At 46.4% G+C, this 18,416-nt stretch overlaps 2 protein-coding genes across 3 annotated transcripts; both read left to right on the top strand.

Moving 5' to 3' along the window:
- Positions 1-580: 580 nt before the first annotated feature.
- On the top strand, positions 581-9,190 carry LOC113483077 (cytochrome P450 2J2-like). The gene is given in 10 exon segments (XM_026854322.1): positions 581-1,055; positions 2,592-2,714; positions 2,716-2,755; positions 3,389-3,529; positions 5,177-5,337; positions 6,106-6,282; positions 6,841-6,997; positions 7,147-7,333; positions 8,284-8,423; positions 8,951-9,190. Coding segments are annotated over 10 exon segments (1,512 nt in total). The 5' UTR covers positions 581-848; the 3' UTR covers positions 9,130-9,190.
- On the top strand, positions 8,324-17,820 carry LOC113483076 (cytochrome P450 2J2-like). 2 transcript variants are annotated; one of them, XM_026854320.1, is made up of 11 exons: positions 8,324-8,423; positions 11,901-12,101; positions 12,488-12,784; positions 13,294-13,456; positions 13,609-13,758; positions 14,249-14,409; positions 14,842-15,018; positions 15,300-15,435; positions 15,657-15,844; positions 16,327-16,465; positions 17,158-17,820. In XM_026854320.1, the coding sequence occupies exons 3-11, from the start codon at positions 12,596-12,598 to the stop codon at positions 17,331-17,333; spliced, it is 1,479 nt and encodes a 492-aa protein (XP_026710121.1). In that variant the 5' UTR covers positions 8,324-8,423; positions 11,901-12,101; positions 12,488-12,595; the 3' UTR covers positions 17,334-17,820. The 2 variants fall into 2 exon arrangements, with proteins under 2 accessions (XP_026710121.1, XP_026710122.1); XM_026854321.1 differs by lacking the exons at positions 8,324-8,423; positions 11,901-12,101 and adding an exon at positions 12,131-12,244 and having other exon boundaries at positions 17,158-17,333.
- The last annotated feature ends 596 nt before the right edge of the window (positions 17,821-18,416 follow it).

The following is an 18,416-nucleotide window of genomic DNA, read 5'->3' on the forward strand; positions in this document are numbered from 1 at the left end:
GTTGTAGCTAAAATATTGGCAGACAAGGCAAGGTTGAGTCACGGTCACAGAGGTCGCTGTTGGTCCACCGCAGCCTTCCCCTGGGACAGTGTGAAGCCTTATTCAAAGGAGGTTTTTCTTTGAAAACCCAGGAGATATAAATGTGTAAGTTCCAATCTGTCCTTTAGCTGGGAAGTGCATGAGCCTATGCTTTCACTCTTGAAATTAAGCTCCTTTAACTCTCATTTAAGTGGCTCTTGCGGTGCTCCTCTTGTCCGCACTTCACCTGATGACTCTGGGAAAGCCAGGCAGGCTTTGGTGGGTGCTGAAGGCGTCCGGGCCCTCTGCAGATGGTGCTTAGCACATAACAAGATCATCAACTTGCATGGTGTCCATCACCTCAGCTGCCTTACAGGTTTTTAAATCATGCAATGCCCACCATATGTCATTGGCCAAGTAAGCTGCTTTCACCTAACCTCAAATGTTTGTAATGCTTATAATCCCGGCTGTGTGTATGTATAAAGGAGCTCCTTGCTAAGGGCAGAAGGGAGGAATATTCTTCCATGAGAAAATCAGGGAGTTGACAGAGATGTAAAGCTAAGCGTTTGCAAGATTGCTTTTGGTTGGCCAAATGTTTTGGGGTTGTTTTTGGAGATCCTGGTGTTTTAACTTAGTTATTCAGCAGGTGCTCTGGCAGTAGGTGAACACAAGAAAGTACCTCGCCCATGACAAATCCCGTCCCCAGTAAGCTATCAGCATCTTAGCTTGGTTTGTTTTCTTTCCAGTCCTTTCTTACCCCGGTTTTAGCAAATGTAACACCAGCATCAAGTCCCTTCCTGGGATGACAACCTGTGAGTCCTTCAACCAAGATGGAGCTTCAGTTTTGGCCTGATTTGCTTTCTCTCTTGGAAAAGCTGAATGGTCGGGTGTTCTCGGTGGTTCTGGTCGTGGGTTTTTTGATTCCTGACCTCATGAAAAAGAGACGACTCAGGAATTTCCCTCCAGGGCCACAGATCTTTCCTCTCGTGGGAACCTTTGTGGACTTTAGGCAGCCCCTCCATCTTGCACTGCAGAAGGTAAGAGCTCCATGGACATTTCTCCTATTAACACTAATTTACCTTTTCTGTTACTTTTGTCACCAAACCTGTAAAGCGAGGGCAGCCTCTGAAGAACTAGCTATATAACCACGTATGATAGATGGCCCTTCTTGGTTCTATCTCTTAACTATCACCGCCTCTTCCATGGGAGTAGGAAGGTCCAATGGTAAAGAAACCCATAGTGGAGGAAGACCTAAATGCTCCTCCTCTTTCTTCCCATCTGACCATGATCTTTTTCTGCTGGAGCCCAGGAAGTTGGGCCAGTTGGCAAATGCTGTGAAAGAAATAAACTGGGCTGTGAAGTTCACCTCTGGAAATTGTCTTGTCATTATGTCTGCTCAGAGGTCAATGATGTGCCCCATTACATCTCAGAGAAACATTTAAGACCCTGAGTTAGCCATTCCTGTGGCTTCTTCTGTGTTTCAAAAAGAGGCAGTGATTGCTCTGGAAAGGTTTCCAGAGCTTTGACTCCCTCCAAAGCCAACAAACGTGAGATATTTTATACATGCTGAGTATGCTTCTCTGAAAAAGTGGGAAGAAAATTTCTGACATGCTGGTTGTAAATATCCTTTCTGGTGACTGTTTATCTCTTGTTTTCACTTAGCAGACTGATGCCAGTCTATCTACCCTGGATTTTCAGAGGCCACTAGCATGGGTGTCCCCAAGGGGAATCCTTGGGGGATGGCTGAGGCAGGGTGCTCAGGATATTTTGTCAATACATGCAATTATTATTAATAAAATTAATTGTGTTCATTTACATGCACACGACTGAGACACCCATTTAGCCCCAGACTGGTTTCACATGTCACTACAGCAGTTCAGCAACACCATGCGTGTCCTTTTGTGTAGGCTCATACTAAGAAGCAGCTCCTTGGCAGAGTGGGGCCTGAGAGATGATACAATTGCCCTTTGCTCTTACACATCAGGGAGTTGAATACTGCTCAGGAGACACCAGTGCTAGCAAAGTCCACGCAAGAAGAACGGCTATAATTTGGCCATAAATGCCAAATTCAGACGGAAGCTTCTAGACATCAGTAGTTGGAGCCACTTTCTAAATGGGATAGCTGGAGCAAGAAGCCACACTACTTTAGACAAGAAGTTGCTGAAAGGGATTCTTTGTGGTACTTTGCCCTCAGCAGCAAGAGCCTGGGTGTCATGACCCAGGGTGGTGCCTTCACCCCTTGTACCCTTCCTGTGAACAAGCAGAGCAAGACAAAACAAGTCATGTCCTTGATACAAGTTGAATTGATGCAAAGGCCTGGTGAAACCCAGGTCAGACCGATAGAAGTAAACCATCTCACTACGAATCTCTACCCTTTTTTATGCTGTCTCCAGGCTTCGTGGAATAGTTTAGATTGGATGGGACCTGTGCACTTGGGTTTGGGTTTTTCTAAAGTCCCCTTGCTCCAGGCAGGACTAAATTCAAAGTTATGTGCCATTGCTTGAGGTCTTGTGCGGGTGAGTTTTGAAAATCTCCACCTTCTTGCCCTCAGAGGGCGATGAACTCTCTTTCAGCTTACTGATCGGTGCGGGAATATCTCCAGCGTGCAGTTTGGAAGTCTGACTTTTGTGGTGGTCAACGGATACCAGATGGTGAGAGAAGCTCTTGTCCACCAGGCTGAAATATTTTCAGACAGGCCCAAATATTCCCCTCCTCCGAGAAATATTTAGAGGCTTTGGTAAGCACAGCTATCAGGATTTTGGTACAAATTTTTCATCTATTTGCAATTATAACAATTAGAGTGAAAGAAACAAGTTGGATTCAGTCCTTGCTACCTGCACAGAAGGCGGCAAGAACTGAATTCAATCTGATAATCTCACAGGTGTACATTTTAATCTCTCCTGGATTTAGGGATGATGATGGGATCAAAGTCAGGTCTTGATGAAAGAGGAGAAATAAAAGCAAGCTGCCCAGCAATCGATACACTTGAAGAGTTTTCCCCTCGGTTTTAATTTCTCCTTTAGTTTCTCTCCCCCGGTTGCATATAGCTCCAGAGACAGGGTATGGTGCTCCTGCCTGCAGCTCTGCCAACAGCGTGATAGTACTTATAGTATTTTGGCTTACACCTTTTTTTCCCACGCAAAGTGACAAAGTAGCAGATTAAAGCAAATCCATAAAGCTAGATCTTTAGCATAAGCCAATTACTCTTGAATTTTAATTCCCAGGCAAAGCTATAGTTTTTTTTTCCCTGTCTATGGGGAGTATTTGCTTTGGTTTGGGGTTTTTGTTCAAGATGAATGGCCATTTCTGAATCCTATCACTCACATGTGACCCAGAGCAAGGTTTGCTTGCTTGTTTTTAATACCTACAGGGCTCATATCATCAAATGGGCACATATGGAGGCAACAGAGGAAGTTTGCTTCAGCAACACTGAAAAACATTGCTGTAAGTTTTGAGGAAAAAGTGCAAGAGAAGAGCTGGTACCTTGTGGAGACGATTGAGGAGGAGAAAGGTGGGTGGTTAAGGTATAGCACCATGCCCAAAGCTTCCAGCTAAACCAATGATGAGAATTAAAACTCTTACCCCGACACAGCTCCTAACATGCAAAACGTTTCTTCAGTAGCTCAAATCTCTATCTTACACTTCCAGACTGTGCCTTTTAGCACTTATTTTAGACCTCAGGCCTACTATTTTAGTCCTTCCTTAATTAATATTAAGCAAATATGTACTAGGGGTTTATTAAAACTTACATGTTTATAGGGCTGAGAAAGACTCTCCTGTATTCTACAAGTAATAAATGCAGCTCTCCTGCTATCAGGCATGTACACTCAGAGGCTTAGTTAACCTCTGCTTGTCCTTGGTTTTGCAAAGTATTTTAAAACTTGTTTAGTCAGGCTTTCCTTTTGTATCATGCACAGATGAAGCGTGTGCCTTGCTCTTTTATGGTCCAGCTTTTAAGAACTGCCAGAGGGATATTAGTAAGAATAATTTGTATGTTGGTACATGGGTGATGTTGCACTTCAGCTTTAAATAGAAGCAGATGGGGTTTAGCTAATTCTATGGAGCTATATATAGTAAACAAGAAAGATCTAAACAGGAATTGTGAAATTATATACTGAACTTGCTCCATTTTAATTGCTGTTGCACTGAACAGGCCAAATACTTCATGTTGCCAATTGATTATAGTCCTTTATAGTCCTAATCAATAAACTAATTAAGCTGCTGGTTTGGGCCTTTCTTCCCATTAGTAATGACAAATAGTGATCATGTCCATCATTCTAATATCTGAGCACCAGCCCAGTTTAATTACTTTCTTGAAGAGTGGAGACATCAGCAGTCCTGTGCAGAGTGCCTTGCATTTCAAAGTGATGCTCCCCAGTGTCCTGACAGCAACTCAGGGCTGGACTGGATTCATTACTGATATAAGTCTCTCGTATCATGGCCGGTAGCTCTCCAGGCTGCCCAAATGTGACCTAGGAGACGATGGCCTCTGCTCGATCGCTCTCCCAGGGAATGCAGATGTGACAGTGTCACACCACACTGCTCTTAGAGGAGCTGCTGTGCATCACATCTATGGGCCATACGAGCTATTGCTGGATTTTACAGGTGGGCACAGAGACTTGCAATCCTCTCCCTCTCCCCTCTCTCCTCCATCTCACTTGATTTCTCTGGGGTGGACAGTTAAAGGCCGTTGCAATGATATTTTTTCAGTGTGGTTAGTTCTGAGCTCCCTGCCCCGGGCTAAGCTTTGAGGGACCCTCTCCTGGTGTTTAAAACTGGCACCAAAACCACGCTGGGGCATGCAAATCTGACAGCCATAGCGTGGCACGCTCCTGGAAAATGGCTCAAACCCTGCTTCAGCAGCTCTGTGCTGATGTTGGTGTGTGCCAGCAGCTTGGGCTGGAGACAGGAGGGGGTGTCCTCAGAGAAGGGATGTCATGACACACAACGTCCAACCTCCAGCGGGATGCTGGAGGCGATGGGGGTGGTGAGGACCCCAGGACACGAGGTGAAGCCTTAGCATCACCATTGGTGAAAAGTAGGTGAGGTCTCACCCCAATTTCACAGCTGTTGATCTGGTAGAGAGCGTGGTTTTGACTGAGACTTTAAAGAAAGAAAAAAAAAAAAAGAAAGCTGTCTTTCATTTTGTTTCCTCCAGGACAACCATTTGACCCTCATTACAAAATTAACAGTGCTGTTTTGAACATCATCTGTTCCATAACTTTTGGGAACCGCTTTGACTACCATGACAACCGTTTCCAGGAATTACTGCACTCACTGGCTGAAATGCTGCTGCTCATCGGAAGTTTCTGGGGCCAGGTAAAGCCAGTTGGATGCTTTTCTAGCTTCAGCTGCATGTAAGTGCTCAGAAACTAGAGTTTCTAAGGCACTGACGTAATCTGCTTTTCCCCGTAGAAAATAGTCATGTTATAAGGGAAATGACCGTGAGTATTGTTTTACATTAGACTGGGTTTACACAAAACCCACCAGGAAAGCAAAGAAGCAAGTTAAAATTATTGAGACACATGGGAAAAAAAAAAAAAAAAAAAAGCTACAGGATTGTAAAACCAATCTTATGACTGACATAACCAAACAAAAACCCCAATGGAAAAACCTGGAAGACATCTATGTTTCTGAAAAAAGAAGAGACAATTAGTAGCACTCTCTGTGGAAAATCCCATCAGACAAAATTGTCTGAGAGTTCAGGTTTATAACCAGAACAGGTGGATTTGGGGACACAGCTTCTACACGGTCACGCACCACAGGTCAGGTCTGATCTCTGTCCCCTCCAGAGACCCAGCACTAAGGGGCTTCTCCGCATCCACACTGATTTCTGACTCCAGCATTAGATGACAGATTCAGCCACTCACTATTAGGGAACTTTATCAGCAGAAAACTTCTGGCCAGTTCTTATCTTGTTCGTACTTGTTTACCTCGGTAACTAGATTGACCTTTGTAGCAAAACTGATTTATATTTTTTTTCCTGGTAGCACGCAGAGCTAATAGATTGTCCTATCATCTCACCTATGATAACCTGCTCTTTTTTTAACTCAAGAAATGCTCTTTTGCTCTGTTTGATTTCTCAAGCTGTATAATGCTTTTCCTTTGGTCATCAGATGGCTGCCAGGACCTTTTAGGAAAATCTTCAGGCACTGGGAGAAACTTGAATATTTTGTGAAAGGAGTGATCGCAAAGTACAAGGAGGATTTGGACCAGTCCGAGGCCAGATATTATATTGACTGTTACCTGAAGGAAATAGAAAAAGTAAGAGGGAAATACCTAAAACCACCTAAACCTTAACCCATAAAATGAGCAGACAAGACACAAGGCTGTTTTGTCAGAGGAGCTCATGCCTCCTGAGTTGCCTTCCCCCTACCTCTTTCACATCAAACATTTTAGCAACAGCAGAAGTCTGATCACTTTGAAAACACACAATTTTTATTTTTTTTTCTTCCCCCCTTTGGTAGTATTTACACTTTGTCTTCTTTCATTTTTCATTCTGTCACATGGCATAGCAGGACTCTCAGGGAATGTGTTCACATTTCTATGAAAGCTCATAGGCCTGTGTTTTCTATTGTGAAATTTCACATTTTAAAATGTTACTGACATTCAAGAGTCGCTCAACAGCAAACAGGGTGTCTTTCAAAGCAGGCCATAGGGCTTGAAATTCAACGAAAGTAAGGAGTAGAAATTTCCAAGTCCAGGAGTGGTGGATAATAAACTGTCAGCAGGTCTTCAGTTACGTACAGGTGGGTTTGGATTGGATTTTTGAAAGTGTTCACTCCTTAATAAGATTTTACATTGACACGGTTTTTCCCCAAGTTTAAGGGTGACACCAACTCGTGTTTCCACGAGGAAAACCTGCTGTGCTCCACTCTGGACCTCTTCTTAACTGGGACTGAAACAACAGCGACCGCCCTTCGCTGGGCTCTGCTCTACATGGCCGCGTACCCCCCATTCAGGGTAGGGCCACTGACGGGTCCTTGGCTTAGCCCAAAACCAGGCAAGTGTAACTCAGAAAACAGAGTTATTTCCAGCTCTACCACACGTTGGACATGCCTGTGCCCCAGGTTTCTTATTGAGAACCGTTTGAACACACATATTTTATTTGTCTTTTACTTTCCTTAGAGAAAGTGCAGCTCGAAATCAAGAGGGTGATGGGTCGGTGCTGCCAGCCCATGATGGCCGACAAGGAGAACACGCCGTACACCAGCGCGGTGCTGAGCCAGGTCCTGCGGATGGGCAGCGTCGTGCCGCTGGGAGTGCCCAGGATGTCCACCAGCAGCACCACCCTGGCCGGCTTCCACCTGCCCAAAGTAGGTGAGACCACCAGCCTTTCCCTCATCCCACCAGAGCCAGGTCCTCGTGGCCCAAAATCTGAATCTCACCTGGAGGGGGAACAACCAGCAGGATCTTATGGCGATACCACAATTATATAGAAAATACAAGCCTTCCTGATGGATGCTGTAGGGCTGTTATGGGTCTCACCTCCTTATGGAGAAGAATTGTGAGACCCTATGGCATTGGTGTTATTTTTCAATTTTAAAAGGTTTGTTCCTTAAATTTTATAAAATATATCCTCCACACATCATGGGAATCGTGAGCCAAGAAACACAGGAAAGCAAACAGTTAGGGTTTGTTAACTCCACAGAGTATTAAAAATCATCTATTAAAAGCAGGACTTGATAAAAGCCAGGTAATAGGTATTGGTGTGTACACAATGTTCTGCAATTATGAAAGCAAATAGGAGATTTTTAGATATAACTAGTCTTTTCCTTGTATATGACTGGTTGCATCAAGGAAAAATAAAAATAAAAAATTCTGCTTCACACCGATTACAATATTCTTTTTCTGATTAAGAATGTGGAGATAAATCAGATCAGGTTTTAAAAAAGAAGCACAATAAAGCGGATCGATTGAAAATTATTTGGTTAAATTGCTTCAAATTCCTACGGGAACACAGTGTTACCAACTTAAAGTTGGTTTATATTAACACCACCAGTGGCTGCTGCACAAGGTATGGCTCAACACTGTGCTGATATATAGAGGCACACACAAGTGAACAATCCTGTAGGCTTCCACCCTCATTTAATTACATAGCTTAGGGAAAAAAAACATTTTGCCCTTTAACAAAAAAAAAAAAAAAAAAAAAAAAAAATATATATATATATAGTTTACATTGTGCGTGGAGCTAATAATAAATAACTCTAACAACATGTCGGCTCCTCTCCATCGTGGAATGGCCCATTTTCTCCACCTCTTGCCGGGTACCACCCTGATGACCAGCCTGACTTCGATAATGTTTGACAAAAATGTGTGGGAGACTCCAGACACCTTTAATCCTGAACATTTCCTGGAAAATGGCCAGTACAGGAGGCAGGAGGCTTTTCTGCCCTTCTCTGCAGGTATGATGATGGATGGGGAGATGGTTTTCCTTTTTATGGTTTGTTTGTTGTTTTGTTTTTTTTTTTCCCAAGACACCCCCTCCAGACTGGGGGGTACTGCTCCTTGTCCAGCTTTCAGACCATCCCCGCAGTGAAAATCCCTGTAACAGTTAATACTGACGGCTCGGAGCACGAGGAAAATCAATTTGTTATCGCAGGATGAAAAAGTAACCCTTTTTCCTCTTGTGCAAGCTGGCAAAAGGGTTTGTGGGTTGGTGGTTTTTTTGGTTTGGTGGTTTGTTTTGTTTTGTTGGTGGGTTTTTTTTTCTGAGTTTCCCCTCTTCCTCTCTCCAAACAGCCGTCGCAGTTTGCTCAGCAATAAACTTCTGGGGAAGGCTTCTGCAAAATGTGTGGGTGAACATTGCCACCTAACCTTTCGAGGAAGAAAAGCTCCCGCAGCCTGTGCAAGGCTCTGTGTGTGAGAGGAGCCTCAGAGGTGGTGGAAGCTCACCCGGGACTCCGTGGGATTAATTTTGTCCCTTTTCCAGGCAAGCGGGCTGGTCCTGGGGAGCAGCTCGCCAGGACCGAGCTCTTCATCTTCTTCACAGCCCTCTTGCAGAGGTTCACCTTCCGGGCACCGGTGCCTGCTGCCCTGACCTTCACCATCACACTCAGCCTCACGCGCTGCCCCAAGCCCTCCCAGATCTGTGCGCTGCCTCGAGACTGAGGCCAGCGCGGGACCACCCCGTGCCCCCCTGTTTCAGCCCTCCACTAGCCAGAAAGTGTCCCTTTTCCCATCCGCCCCGTAGATTTTGGGCTGAAATGGTGTGCCACGGATGTCTAGCACCCACCAAAATGCAGGTGGCAGTGGGAAGGGCAGGAGGGCCACATCCCTTGCAGCTCTTCCCTTCACCTCCTGCCTCCTCCCCTCTATCAGTTTGACAAAATGCATGAATTTAAAAGGCTTATTACTTAATTTCCACCATTAGCAACTCCCAGGAAGGTGTCTGCCAGATGCAAAACCACGGGCACAGTTAGGGCCACGTTGGCTCTTCCATAGGTGATACGTTGACCACCCAGAGACCATTTAGCAACCCCCTAAATCCCAACACTGGCAGCACCCTGTATGGTCATGGGCTGCATTTTCTGAGATGTCCCTGGTCAGTGGGGGCAACTGGCCTCAGACATACAAGCTCTGGATTCATGCCTCAGCACCAATTTGGATTTCCAAGTGGCCGCAGCCAATCCTGAGCCTCAGGTGGACTTGGGGGTCAATGTGGTGTGTGCTCCCTGCACCAGCACGCTGCAGTTTTGTGATGGAAATATCTAAGTAGAGATCTCTGCAGGAGAAGCGTGCATTTTTTAATCTCGTAAGTATATGGAGATTTTAATTAGGAGGCTACAGGGTGGTAGAACGAGCTTCTACCAAAGGCCAACCCTAGCAGAATGGCACAAGGAGCTGTGCTCCAGCAGGTCCTGAATGGCTGTAAAAATACAGTATTGCGATTGTGTGAGCAGGAAAGATTGCTCCAAAAAAGTTTGCACTTGTAAAATACAAAACGGGGGGAAAAAATAATTGGGGAAAAAAAAAAAAAAAAAAAAAAAAAAAAAAAAAAAAAAAGTTACTCAGGAGCAGTTTAACTGAAGCCCAAGAGAACGAGAAGCAGCAGGGTGCGTTGGAAGGGTTGTGCCCGCGGCAGCTTGCCGCTGGCCATGAGGAAGGAAATGTCGGCGCGGAGGCTTTGCGGTGGGAAGTCCCGAGCTCACCACTTCCCCTCTGTTTCTGGCAAAGATTTTTGCCCACGTATGACAGGCATGTCCATGGCATCGGGCCAAGGAGGTGGGTCGGGGACATCAACCTCTGTGGCGGAGACACTGCTTTTGCCTATACAGGGGTCTCTTTAGAAAAAAGTTCATTAAATATGCAACTTGTAGAGAATTTTTCCATTTATGTGACCAAGCATTAATGTTTAGAAATGCTCTCCTGTGTGCTTTTGTTTGGAATATAGTCACGGCAAAGACTAGGGGTTTTTTCCTCTTTTTTTCTTTTTTTTTTTTTTTTCTTTTCTCACCTTTCAGAAGTGACTTCCATGGGCACCCACATAGGATACTGAATAGTTAACAGGAAAAGAGGATTAAATCAAGTTTCATTTCCACTGGTTTTAGCCTCCATCTCTGGCAATAACTGCCTTTGCTGCATTACAAAGCAATCACCGTGTAGTGGCAGATTTATGCCACATGGGAGAGTCCTTTGCACATCACATCCCTGCCATGCTGGGCACACAGGGATTTTGTCAATGAGCTGTCCTAACTGATCACTTTAATCCTATTGCATTTTTAATTAATGTTTCACAGTTACAGGCTCCCATGTTTGGGTTTTTTTTTAATTTCTAAAAGAGAAAACATAAAAGATCTGTAGACTTTCTTTTCACCTATGAAGTTTTCAAAGCCATTCAGGACTAGGCACTGGTTCCTCTCAATTTTTTTATTCATTCTGGTGTAGGTCTGACCTCTGGTATGTGGTTACAAGTTGTATTATTTGCACTTGCTTAGCAAATAAATGCTGATCTCTTCCTTCTTCCATTTCAGACTTTCCGTGTTATTTTAAGATTTCCTTCTTTATTAATGGAGAGAATAAATGATTGAAGTCTTCTTTTTCTTTTTTTTTTTTTCTTTTCAATCAGCTGGGACGAAAAAACACCCTCATTTCTAAATGTAATGATCACATACCATAAAGGCAGGAGGCATGAATTTGTTTATTTTTTGAGCAAACATCTCGAGTGAAGGGGAAGACGTGCATCTCCACAGACTCATGCCTAAGTGTTTTTAAAAGACAAAGGTGAAATGACAGATTCTCCTCAGTGAAGTCCACAATAAAACAGTGATTTAACTTTTCAAGTTTCTCAAGTGTAAATGTTTTTCAGAGGCTTTGATCTCGCTCCAGCAGTGCTGCTGCATCTCTGTGCCTTGTCTCTGGCCCTGGACAACCCCCGTGGCTACAACTGATGTCCCCAAAAGAGAGAAAATCAACCCAAATCATCCCCTGGAGCACGAGGTGGCAGCTGACCACTGCAAACGGCCGCGGCAGAGCAGCATGATGCAACGGCAAACTTCTGCTGCAAATGCCCCTGCTTCTTTCACAATAGAACACAACACATGCGTCAAAATTCAGTGTGGTGTACGCGCAGGATCTGTCTCAGAGCTGCTCTTAGATGGAAAAATTCAGCACAGCCCGTTACCAGGTACCACCGAAGGCAGAGCTGGGCATCTGCTTTGGCTTTCTAGCGCCTGCCTTAGCTTTGTCGGGGTTTGAGCACAGCTTCAGCAAGGGCTGTGGGCTGAAAGGTCAAAGCAGGTTGGAAGGGATGGCTGGAGGGTTTGGGGCAGGGTCAATCTCATGGCCAGTGCAGGTTGCTCTGTTTGAACTTGTCCATCAGAGATCAGAAAAGTACGGTGCTTAGAAACCGCCGCAGATCCTGGGAGGCTGTTTCCTTCCAGCCCACATTACCCTGACGGAACAAAACCTCCATTCATGTGTCAGATGGTTTGTGCAATCTTATCTCGGATGTCCCTGCTGACCTGGGGCTCAGCCTGGGACTCTGTATCAGCGAACGAGCTTCTGTAAACAAGAAAGCACAAGGCGCTCGGAGCGGCTGGAGCCTCCCCGGCACTGTGAAGCAGACACCAGGACGCAGAACGGTGAGGGCACCACGGGGAGGAGAGAGCACGGCTCATGCTGAGCCATGGGCTCATGGGAACGGCACACTGAGGCTGCCAAAAGGTTTTAATCCTGGCCCCTAAAGCTTGTTTCTGTCCTTTAGACAAGGGCGCGGATCACTGGGGTATTGTAAAACAACAGCGGGAGGCAGGAGGGAAAAGGGAAAGCTGGGGTGTTTTGGTTTGTGTTCAGGTTTGGTTTGTTTTTGTTTTTTTTTTAATGAGAGCGGAGGAAATGCTTGATTTTAATCAGGAAGGGGTTTAATCAAACAGTCCTTACTGAAACCTGGGAAAGCAGGAGTCTGAACACAGCCACCCAGCCAGGTCAGCAGAAGCCGGTCCATGCTGTCTTGTGTTTGTGCCCACAGCCGCAGCAGCACATTGCCCATCTCCCCCCTGTTCCTGGGGGTTCTGGTGGAGCCCCGTGAGCTCGACCTGCTGCGAGACACGTCCCTGTGGACCCCCACCATCCACCCATGCTGCGCTTCCTCTGGGAGAGCATCTCCTTCCAGATGCTCCTTGTCTTCCTCATTGTTTTCCTGCTCGTCGCTGACTACATGAAGAACAGAAGGCCTAAGAATTATCCTCCCAGACCCTTCTCCCTCCCCTTCGTGGGGCACATCCACCTGATGAACTTCAGAGACCCCCAACTAGTGATGCAGAAGGTATAGGGGTGGTGGGCACCACGGGGAAAGGGACTGAGAGGGATTGCGGCTACACAGCGTCACAGCACAGGGAGGGCGTTAACCCAAACGTGGATGAAGGTTGCCTGGGTATGAGGAGGGGGACAAGTGTCGAGTGATCCTTTGGGCAAAGGGCACAAGCCAATAGCACGGGTGCAGTCACAGCAGCAGGAGCCTTGCAGGACTGACTGTGGACTGGAGGGGTGTTTGGGAAGGGAGTGCAACAAAAGCTGAAAAAACACAGACTGCAAAATCAAACTGGGAGAGTTTTACTTGATTTATGGCCAATTAACACAAATTCCTAATCAGTGATTTGGGAAAATAGGAAAGAAAAAAGATAGAATCCGGTCAAGCAGGCACTTGTGCAATCACACTGTCTCCCCTCTTGACTTCCCTCTTTTTCATCTGCGCTCCCTGTCATGGCTGTCCCTGTCCCGGCAGACACGTTCATTACAAATTACACCCCTTTTATTTATTTCCCTCCCTCCCAGCTTAATGAAAAATATGGGGACGTCTTCAGTACGCGGGTGGGCAGCACATGGTTTGTGTTTGTAAATGGGCTGCGGCTGGTTAAGGAAGTTCTTGTAAACCAAGGGGAAAACTTCATGGATCGCCCTGACATTCCTATCGACAGGGAGATCTTCAGCACCATGGGTGAGTTATCCCTCAGGAGACATATCTCAGCTGTCAGATCAAAACGTTGACCCTGCAGAGGTCTGAGACAGCTGGAGATAAGACAGAGACCTGAAGCTTTCTCCCCTCGGAGGAGGGATCTGCCTCGGCTCACGGTGGGGTGTTTCTGCCAGGACTGATCTCCTCCAACGGACACCTGTGGAAGCAGCAGAGGAGGTTCATCTTGACCACCCTTCGAAACTTCGGCTTGGGGAAGAGGAGCCTGGAGGACCGCATCCAGGAGGAGAGCCGATACCTCGTGGATGTGTTTGGAGATGAGCAGGGTGTGTGCCACAGCCCTCATGAACCGTGCTGAAGGCAGAAACCAGTACGGCCCATTAGAATTTCACCCATGATTCACTGCATGCTGAAAAATAACTCTCAAGTGATGCTAGCACCCTGCCAGCATCCTAGCTCCCTTTTACAGGTGTTTTTCCCTCAAACTTGCATGTGAATGCAGCTAGGTAACACCCAAAGCATTATTTATAGTTCACCTTCAGCCTACTGCTTTCTTGGACATCTCTGGAAAATCCCACGTGCATGTAAACACCAATGGTTCCAATGAATTCCAGTGACATCTGCTCTCCTGCAGACCTTGATTTCCAAAGTACACAAACATCTCTCTAATCTGGTTGAAATGGAACCATTGGGAGGACACAGGAGAGTGACACTCATTTAACTCGTATTTGTTTAATATTTTATCTCTGACAACTGTGTTTTCTTCTTTTCTGTGAAGGCTGGAAAATAATTGATCATTCCCTTTTCCTTCTCCAGGGAATCCTTTCAACCCTCACTTTAAAGTCAGTAATGCTGTTTCAAACATCATCTGCTCCATCATCTTTGGCAATCGGTTTGAATACCATGACGAGGAGTTTCAAAAATTTCTGCAGCTGTTAGACGAGACTGTTGCTCTCCATGGGGCCGTCACGAGCCAGGTACAGCCGTCTTGCTACCAACATGGACAGTGTGCAGTTTTGCAGGGCCACAGTTTCTTCTCTGGAGTCAACCTCATAACTGGTAGCAGTTTTATAACCAAAATTTATTGTCATTCCCACATCCTTTGCACAGGGTAGATTTGCCTGTAATTTCTTTCTGCCTTATTTTCAAGCTGTGCCATTCTCATGTTGCTCTTTCTCAACCAACATCACCTTTCTGCCCTCTGACTGCCAACCTGCCTTCCATAGTGCCAGGCAATGCATGAGCCACTCTGTAATAGGAGCATCAATCCCTTACAATGCTGTTCTGGAGCTGAGCTATTTCCACCAACTCCAGCAGTTTATAAAGTGCAGCACTGCAGGTCCCCAAAGTTTTGATAACAGAAGGGTTTTTTCAGTCCTTTATTCAATTTGCTTCTTTTTTGTCCAAAGCTGTACAGCTCTTTCCCATCTATAATGAAATACTTCCCTGGAGCCCACCAAACCATTTTTAAAAACGGGAAGTTGTTGAAAAGTTTTGTGAAAGAGAAGATCAACAAACACAAGGAGGACTGGAAGCCCTTAGAGAGCCGGGACTTCATTGACAGCTACCTGCAGGAGATAGCCAAGGTCAGCAATGTGGAACAAGCCCTTCTGCAGAGGGGCTTAGAAATGAGGAGGGATGAGAAGCAAGCCCAAATTCTCCATCTGAGCTGCCTGCATGGCCATTTATGAGTTTAGGATGGGCATCAGGTTCAAGACACCCATCAGTAAGATGGAGGTGCAGGGGGACAGTAGATTCTGCCAAGATCCTGGGCTAAGTCTGGTGTCAGGGCACCAAGACTTGGGCTAAGTCTGGTGTCAGGGCAGCCCTCGCTGTTTGCATGGCACTAACACACCTTTTTGTGAAGGGTAACGGCAGCGGCACCTTCCAGGAGGATAACCTGGTGGCGTGCACACTTGACCTGATGCTTGCTGGGACTGAGACCACTTCCACAACCATCCGCTGGGCTCTGCTGTATATGGCCATGTATCCAGAAATACAAGGTACAGTTAGCAAAAGGGCAGTGTTTTTCCTTGCTTTTAGCCCTCTCTTTTGTGAGGGGAAAAATTGGGAATCCCCAGCGCTCACACCAAAGAGATGCAAATGGTGACAGGTGCCCCAGGTCAGTCCTTGGGGGACCCTCACAGTAACAACCTTGTGTTGTTCCAAGGCTTTTTTTTTTTTTTTTTTCCTGAACCTTGGCTCACCCCTGCTTTCCCACCAGCCCGTGTACAAGCCGAGATCGATGCAGTCATCGGGCAGACACGCCAGCCAGCCCTGGAGGACAAGAGCAAGATGCCCTACACCAACGCTGTGATCCATGAAGTGCAGAGGAAAAGCAACATCATCCCTTTCAACGTGCCAAGAATGTCAGTGAAGGACACGGTCGTGGATGGCTTCTACATACCAAAGGTAACCCCACTGCTGAGCGCTGAGACTTTAGCAAGACACTCCCCGTTCCCCAGGCACGATTTGCCAGGCCAAGTCCCTCCTGTGCAGACAGGAAAGGTAGAGCCACAGCATCTCTGCCCTGTCCAGAGTTCACTCCTGGCAAACACGTTTTCTCAGTCAGGATGAATGCTGCAGAGCACTGCAGGGCGACACACCCTCTGAGCACACCCTCGAGGCACAGGTCCTATCTCACACAACTTTTACAGGAACTTTGGCCCAAAGCTGCAGCAGATAAAAATGATAATGATGAGGGAAAAACGTATATATGATCACTGCACCTCCAGCGAAGTAGGAAAAACTGGCTGTGCAAGGGGGCATTGGACAAATAATTGCAGCAGAATTTGACTATGGATGTTCTTCATAGAGAGGAGACTGGATAAAAATGCCTCTCCTGCCATCAGTGACAGAGAAAATGAAATTTATTCTTCTTTTTGTCACCTTAGGGCACTACTTTGCTCACAAATTTAAGCTCTGTGATGTTTGACAAGAATGAGTGGGAAACCCCTGACACTTTTAACCCTGGGCATTTCCTGAAGGACGGTCAGTTCTGGAAAAGGGAGTATTTCATACCATTTTCTATAGGTAAGATTTGCTGGATTTTGCTGCTTCTGTGCTGAGGCACTAGGCTGGGGCTTCCAACTGCACAGTGGAGACAGAGGAAGATAGAAATGGAAAGGGCATCTGTTGGCTGCTCCCTGGGAAGTGCCACCGAAGCGGTGCTCCTGTGGCCACTGCAAAGCACCACAGCCACACTGAGCCCCTTCTCTCTCCTCACACGCACAGAAGGGAGGTTGGGATGAACAAGAGACCACAGGGATGCCAGAGACCCTAGAAACACCTGCTTCGAGGCAAGAGCATGGCTCTGTGCTCCTGCTCCCCCACAGCTTTCACTAAGGGCTTCACTGTTGCCACCACAGGGAACCCCAACCAACTGCTTCCCCTTGCTTTTAACATCCTCGTTTCCCATACCAGCATCACACATCTCTGGTAGCTGTCTCTGGTGTAGCTCAAACAAACTACCTCTCCCAGTATGGACACGTCCAGACCGTGTGTATCAGCACAGCTTGCCCAAGAAGGGCAGGATACAGCATGTGTGCCTCTGGTTACACACACACACACCCTCGCAAAGTCATGCAATTGAGGGGGGCAGCCCCCGCTCTAACGCCAGTGCTGTTACTGGGGAGCTGTTTGGGCTGCACTGTGGTACTGAGGGAAGGCAGAGGGTTTTTCAGCAGTGAAAGCAGCTGGGATGCCACAGGTGGCTGTCTCCACAGGGAAGCGTGCCTGCCTGGGCGAAGCACTGGCCCGCTCCGAGCTCTTCCTCTTCTTCACGGCTCTGCTCCAGAAATTCACTGTCCAGGCACCCCCAGACACCACACTCAGCCTCAAATTCAAGCTGGGCATCACGATGTCCCCACAGCCCTACAAGATCTGCGCCGTGCCTCGGTAGGGAAGCCTTGGCCACCATCTTCTCAAGGACAATCCTTTGGCAATGATGCTGCAAAGGGAGCCCTCAGAGCCCCCCTGGGCAGTGGCAATGACTGCTCCAGGGAGAGGCTGGGTGGCTGGTTTGTTTCTTTTAAAACAATTATAAAATAATTTCTTTTACAAGCAGACTTTGCACTCTGTATCACATGAGAAAGGTGATCAGCCTGGGATCTGCCAGGGCTTGCCATACAGCACTGTAAATGAATGAGGGGCTTGGGGCTTTCCTAATTGCATGATGGATGGCCATGCTTCACAGTGGCAAGAGAATGGGCAACACTTTAGAAATTGCAGCATTCAGACTGAGTACTGTAGAAAAGCAGTATCAGCCCTTGGTTTATAACATTAATGCAAGTATTAATTACCAACATTTTTTGATTTTATTATCCTTGACATGTAATCTGTTAAAAAAAAAAAGTCACTTTGTAACATATCTCTCATACGCATCAATAAATCCTTACTGAAACATTTTTGTCAAAGTGTTCTACAGAGTGAAGACCAATGGAGGTGATTTCCAGCACTGGCTGTAGCCTTCAGCCATGCCCCATGTTTTGGGGGCAAAGGCAGCCACACAGCACCCAACCCATATTGCTGAGCACGGCGCTCTGGTGGCAGAGAGGCTGGCACTGTAACAAAGGCAATTCCTCTAGAACTGATGAAAATAAATGACCCTGACAATACAATTAAACTAGCAGGGAAACCATCAAGGCCTGTGTCTGGGTCCTGGAATGCCACAGCAGTTAAATGCTCTCTACTCTGATAGATCTCTCTGCAAAACTTGTGTACTTGTAGCTAGAGAAGTCGTGGGTCCTGCCTCTTAGACTATTTTAAATCCTCCCCGTTTACCTGCCCAGCATCACTGAGCAGCTGCTGTGCCCGGGGGAGGCAGAGGGGTGAGCTCCCACAACAGAAGATGCAGGGTTAAGCCTGCTGCACTCCACAGTCTAATGACTAAAAGGCTCCCTTGGAAAATACCAGCAACAAATTGCTATTATTTTAAACCATCACATGCAAGGTGAAACAGCTGGGATTGACAAGTGATGGGTAA

Source organism: Athene cunicularia (genome assembly GCF_003259725.1).
Source record: "Athene cunicularia isolate RWA chromosome 8 unlocalized genomic scaffold, athCun1 chr8_part1, whole genome shotgun sequence".
Lineage (NCBI taxonomy): Eukaryota > Metazoa > Chordata > Aves > Strigiformes > Strigidae > Athene > Athene cunicularia.

Excerpts from the sequence above, each read along its gene's own strand:
- LOC113483076 (XM_026854320.1), top strand. The coding sequence starts at position 12,596 with ATGCTGCGCTTCCTCTGGGAGAGCATCTCCTTCCAGATGCTCCTTGTC. Across the intron at positions 15,019-15,299 it reads ACCTGCAGGAGATAGCCAAG|GGTAACGGCAGCGGCACCTT; the intron begins GTCAGCAATGTG and ends CTTTTTGTGAAG. Across the intron at positions 15,845-16,326 it reads ATGGCTTCTACATACCAAAG|GGCACTACTTTGCTCACAAA; the intron begins GTAACCCCACTG and ends TTGTCACCTTAG.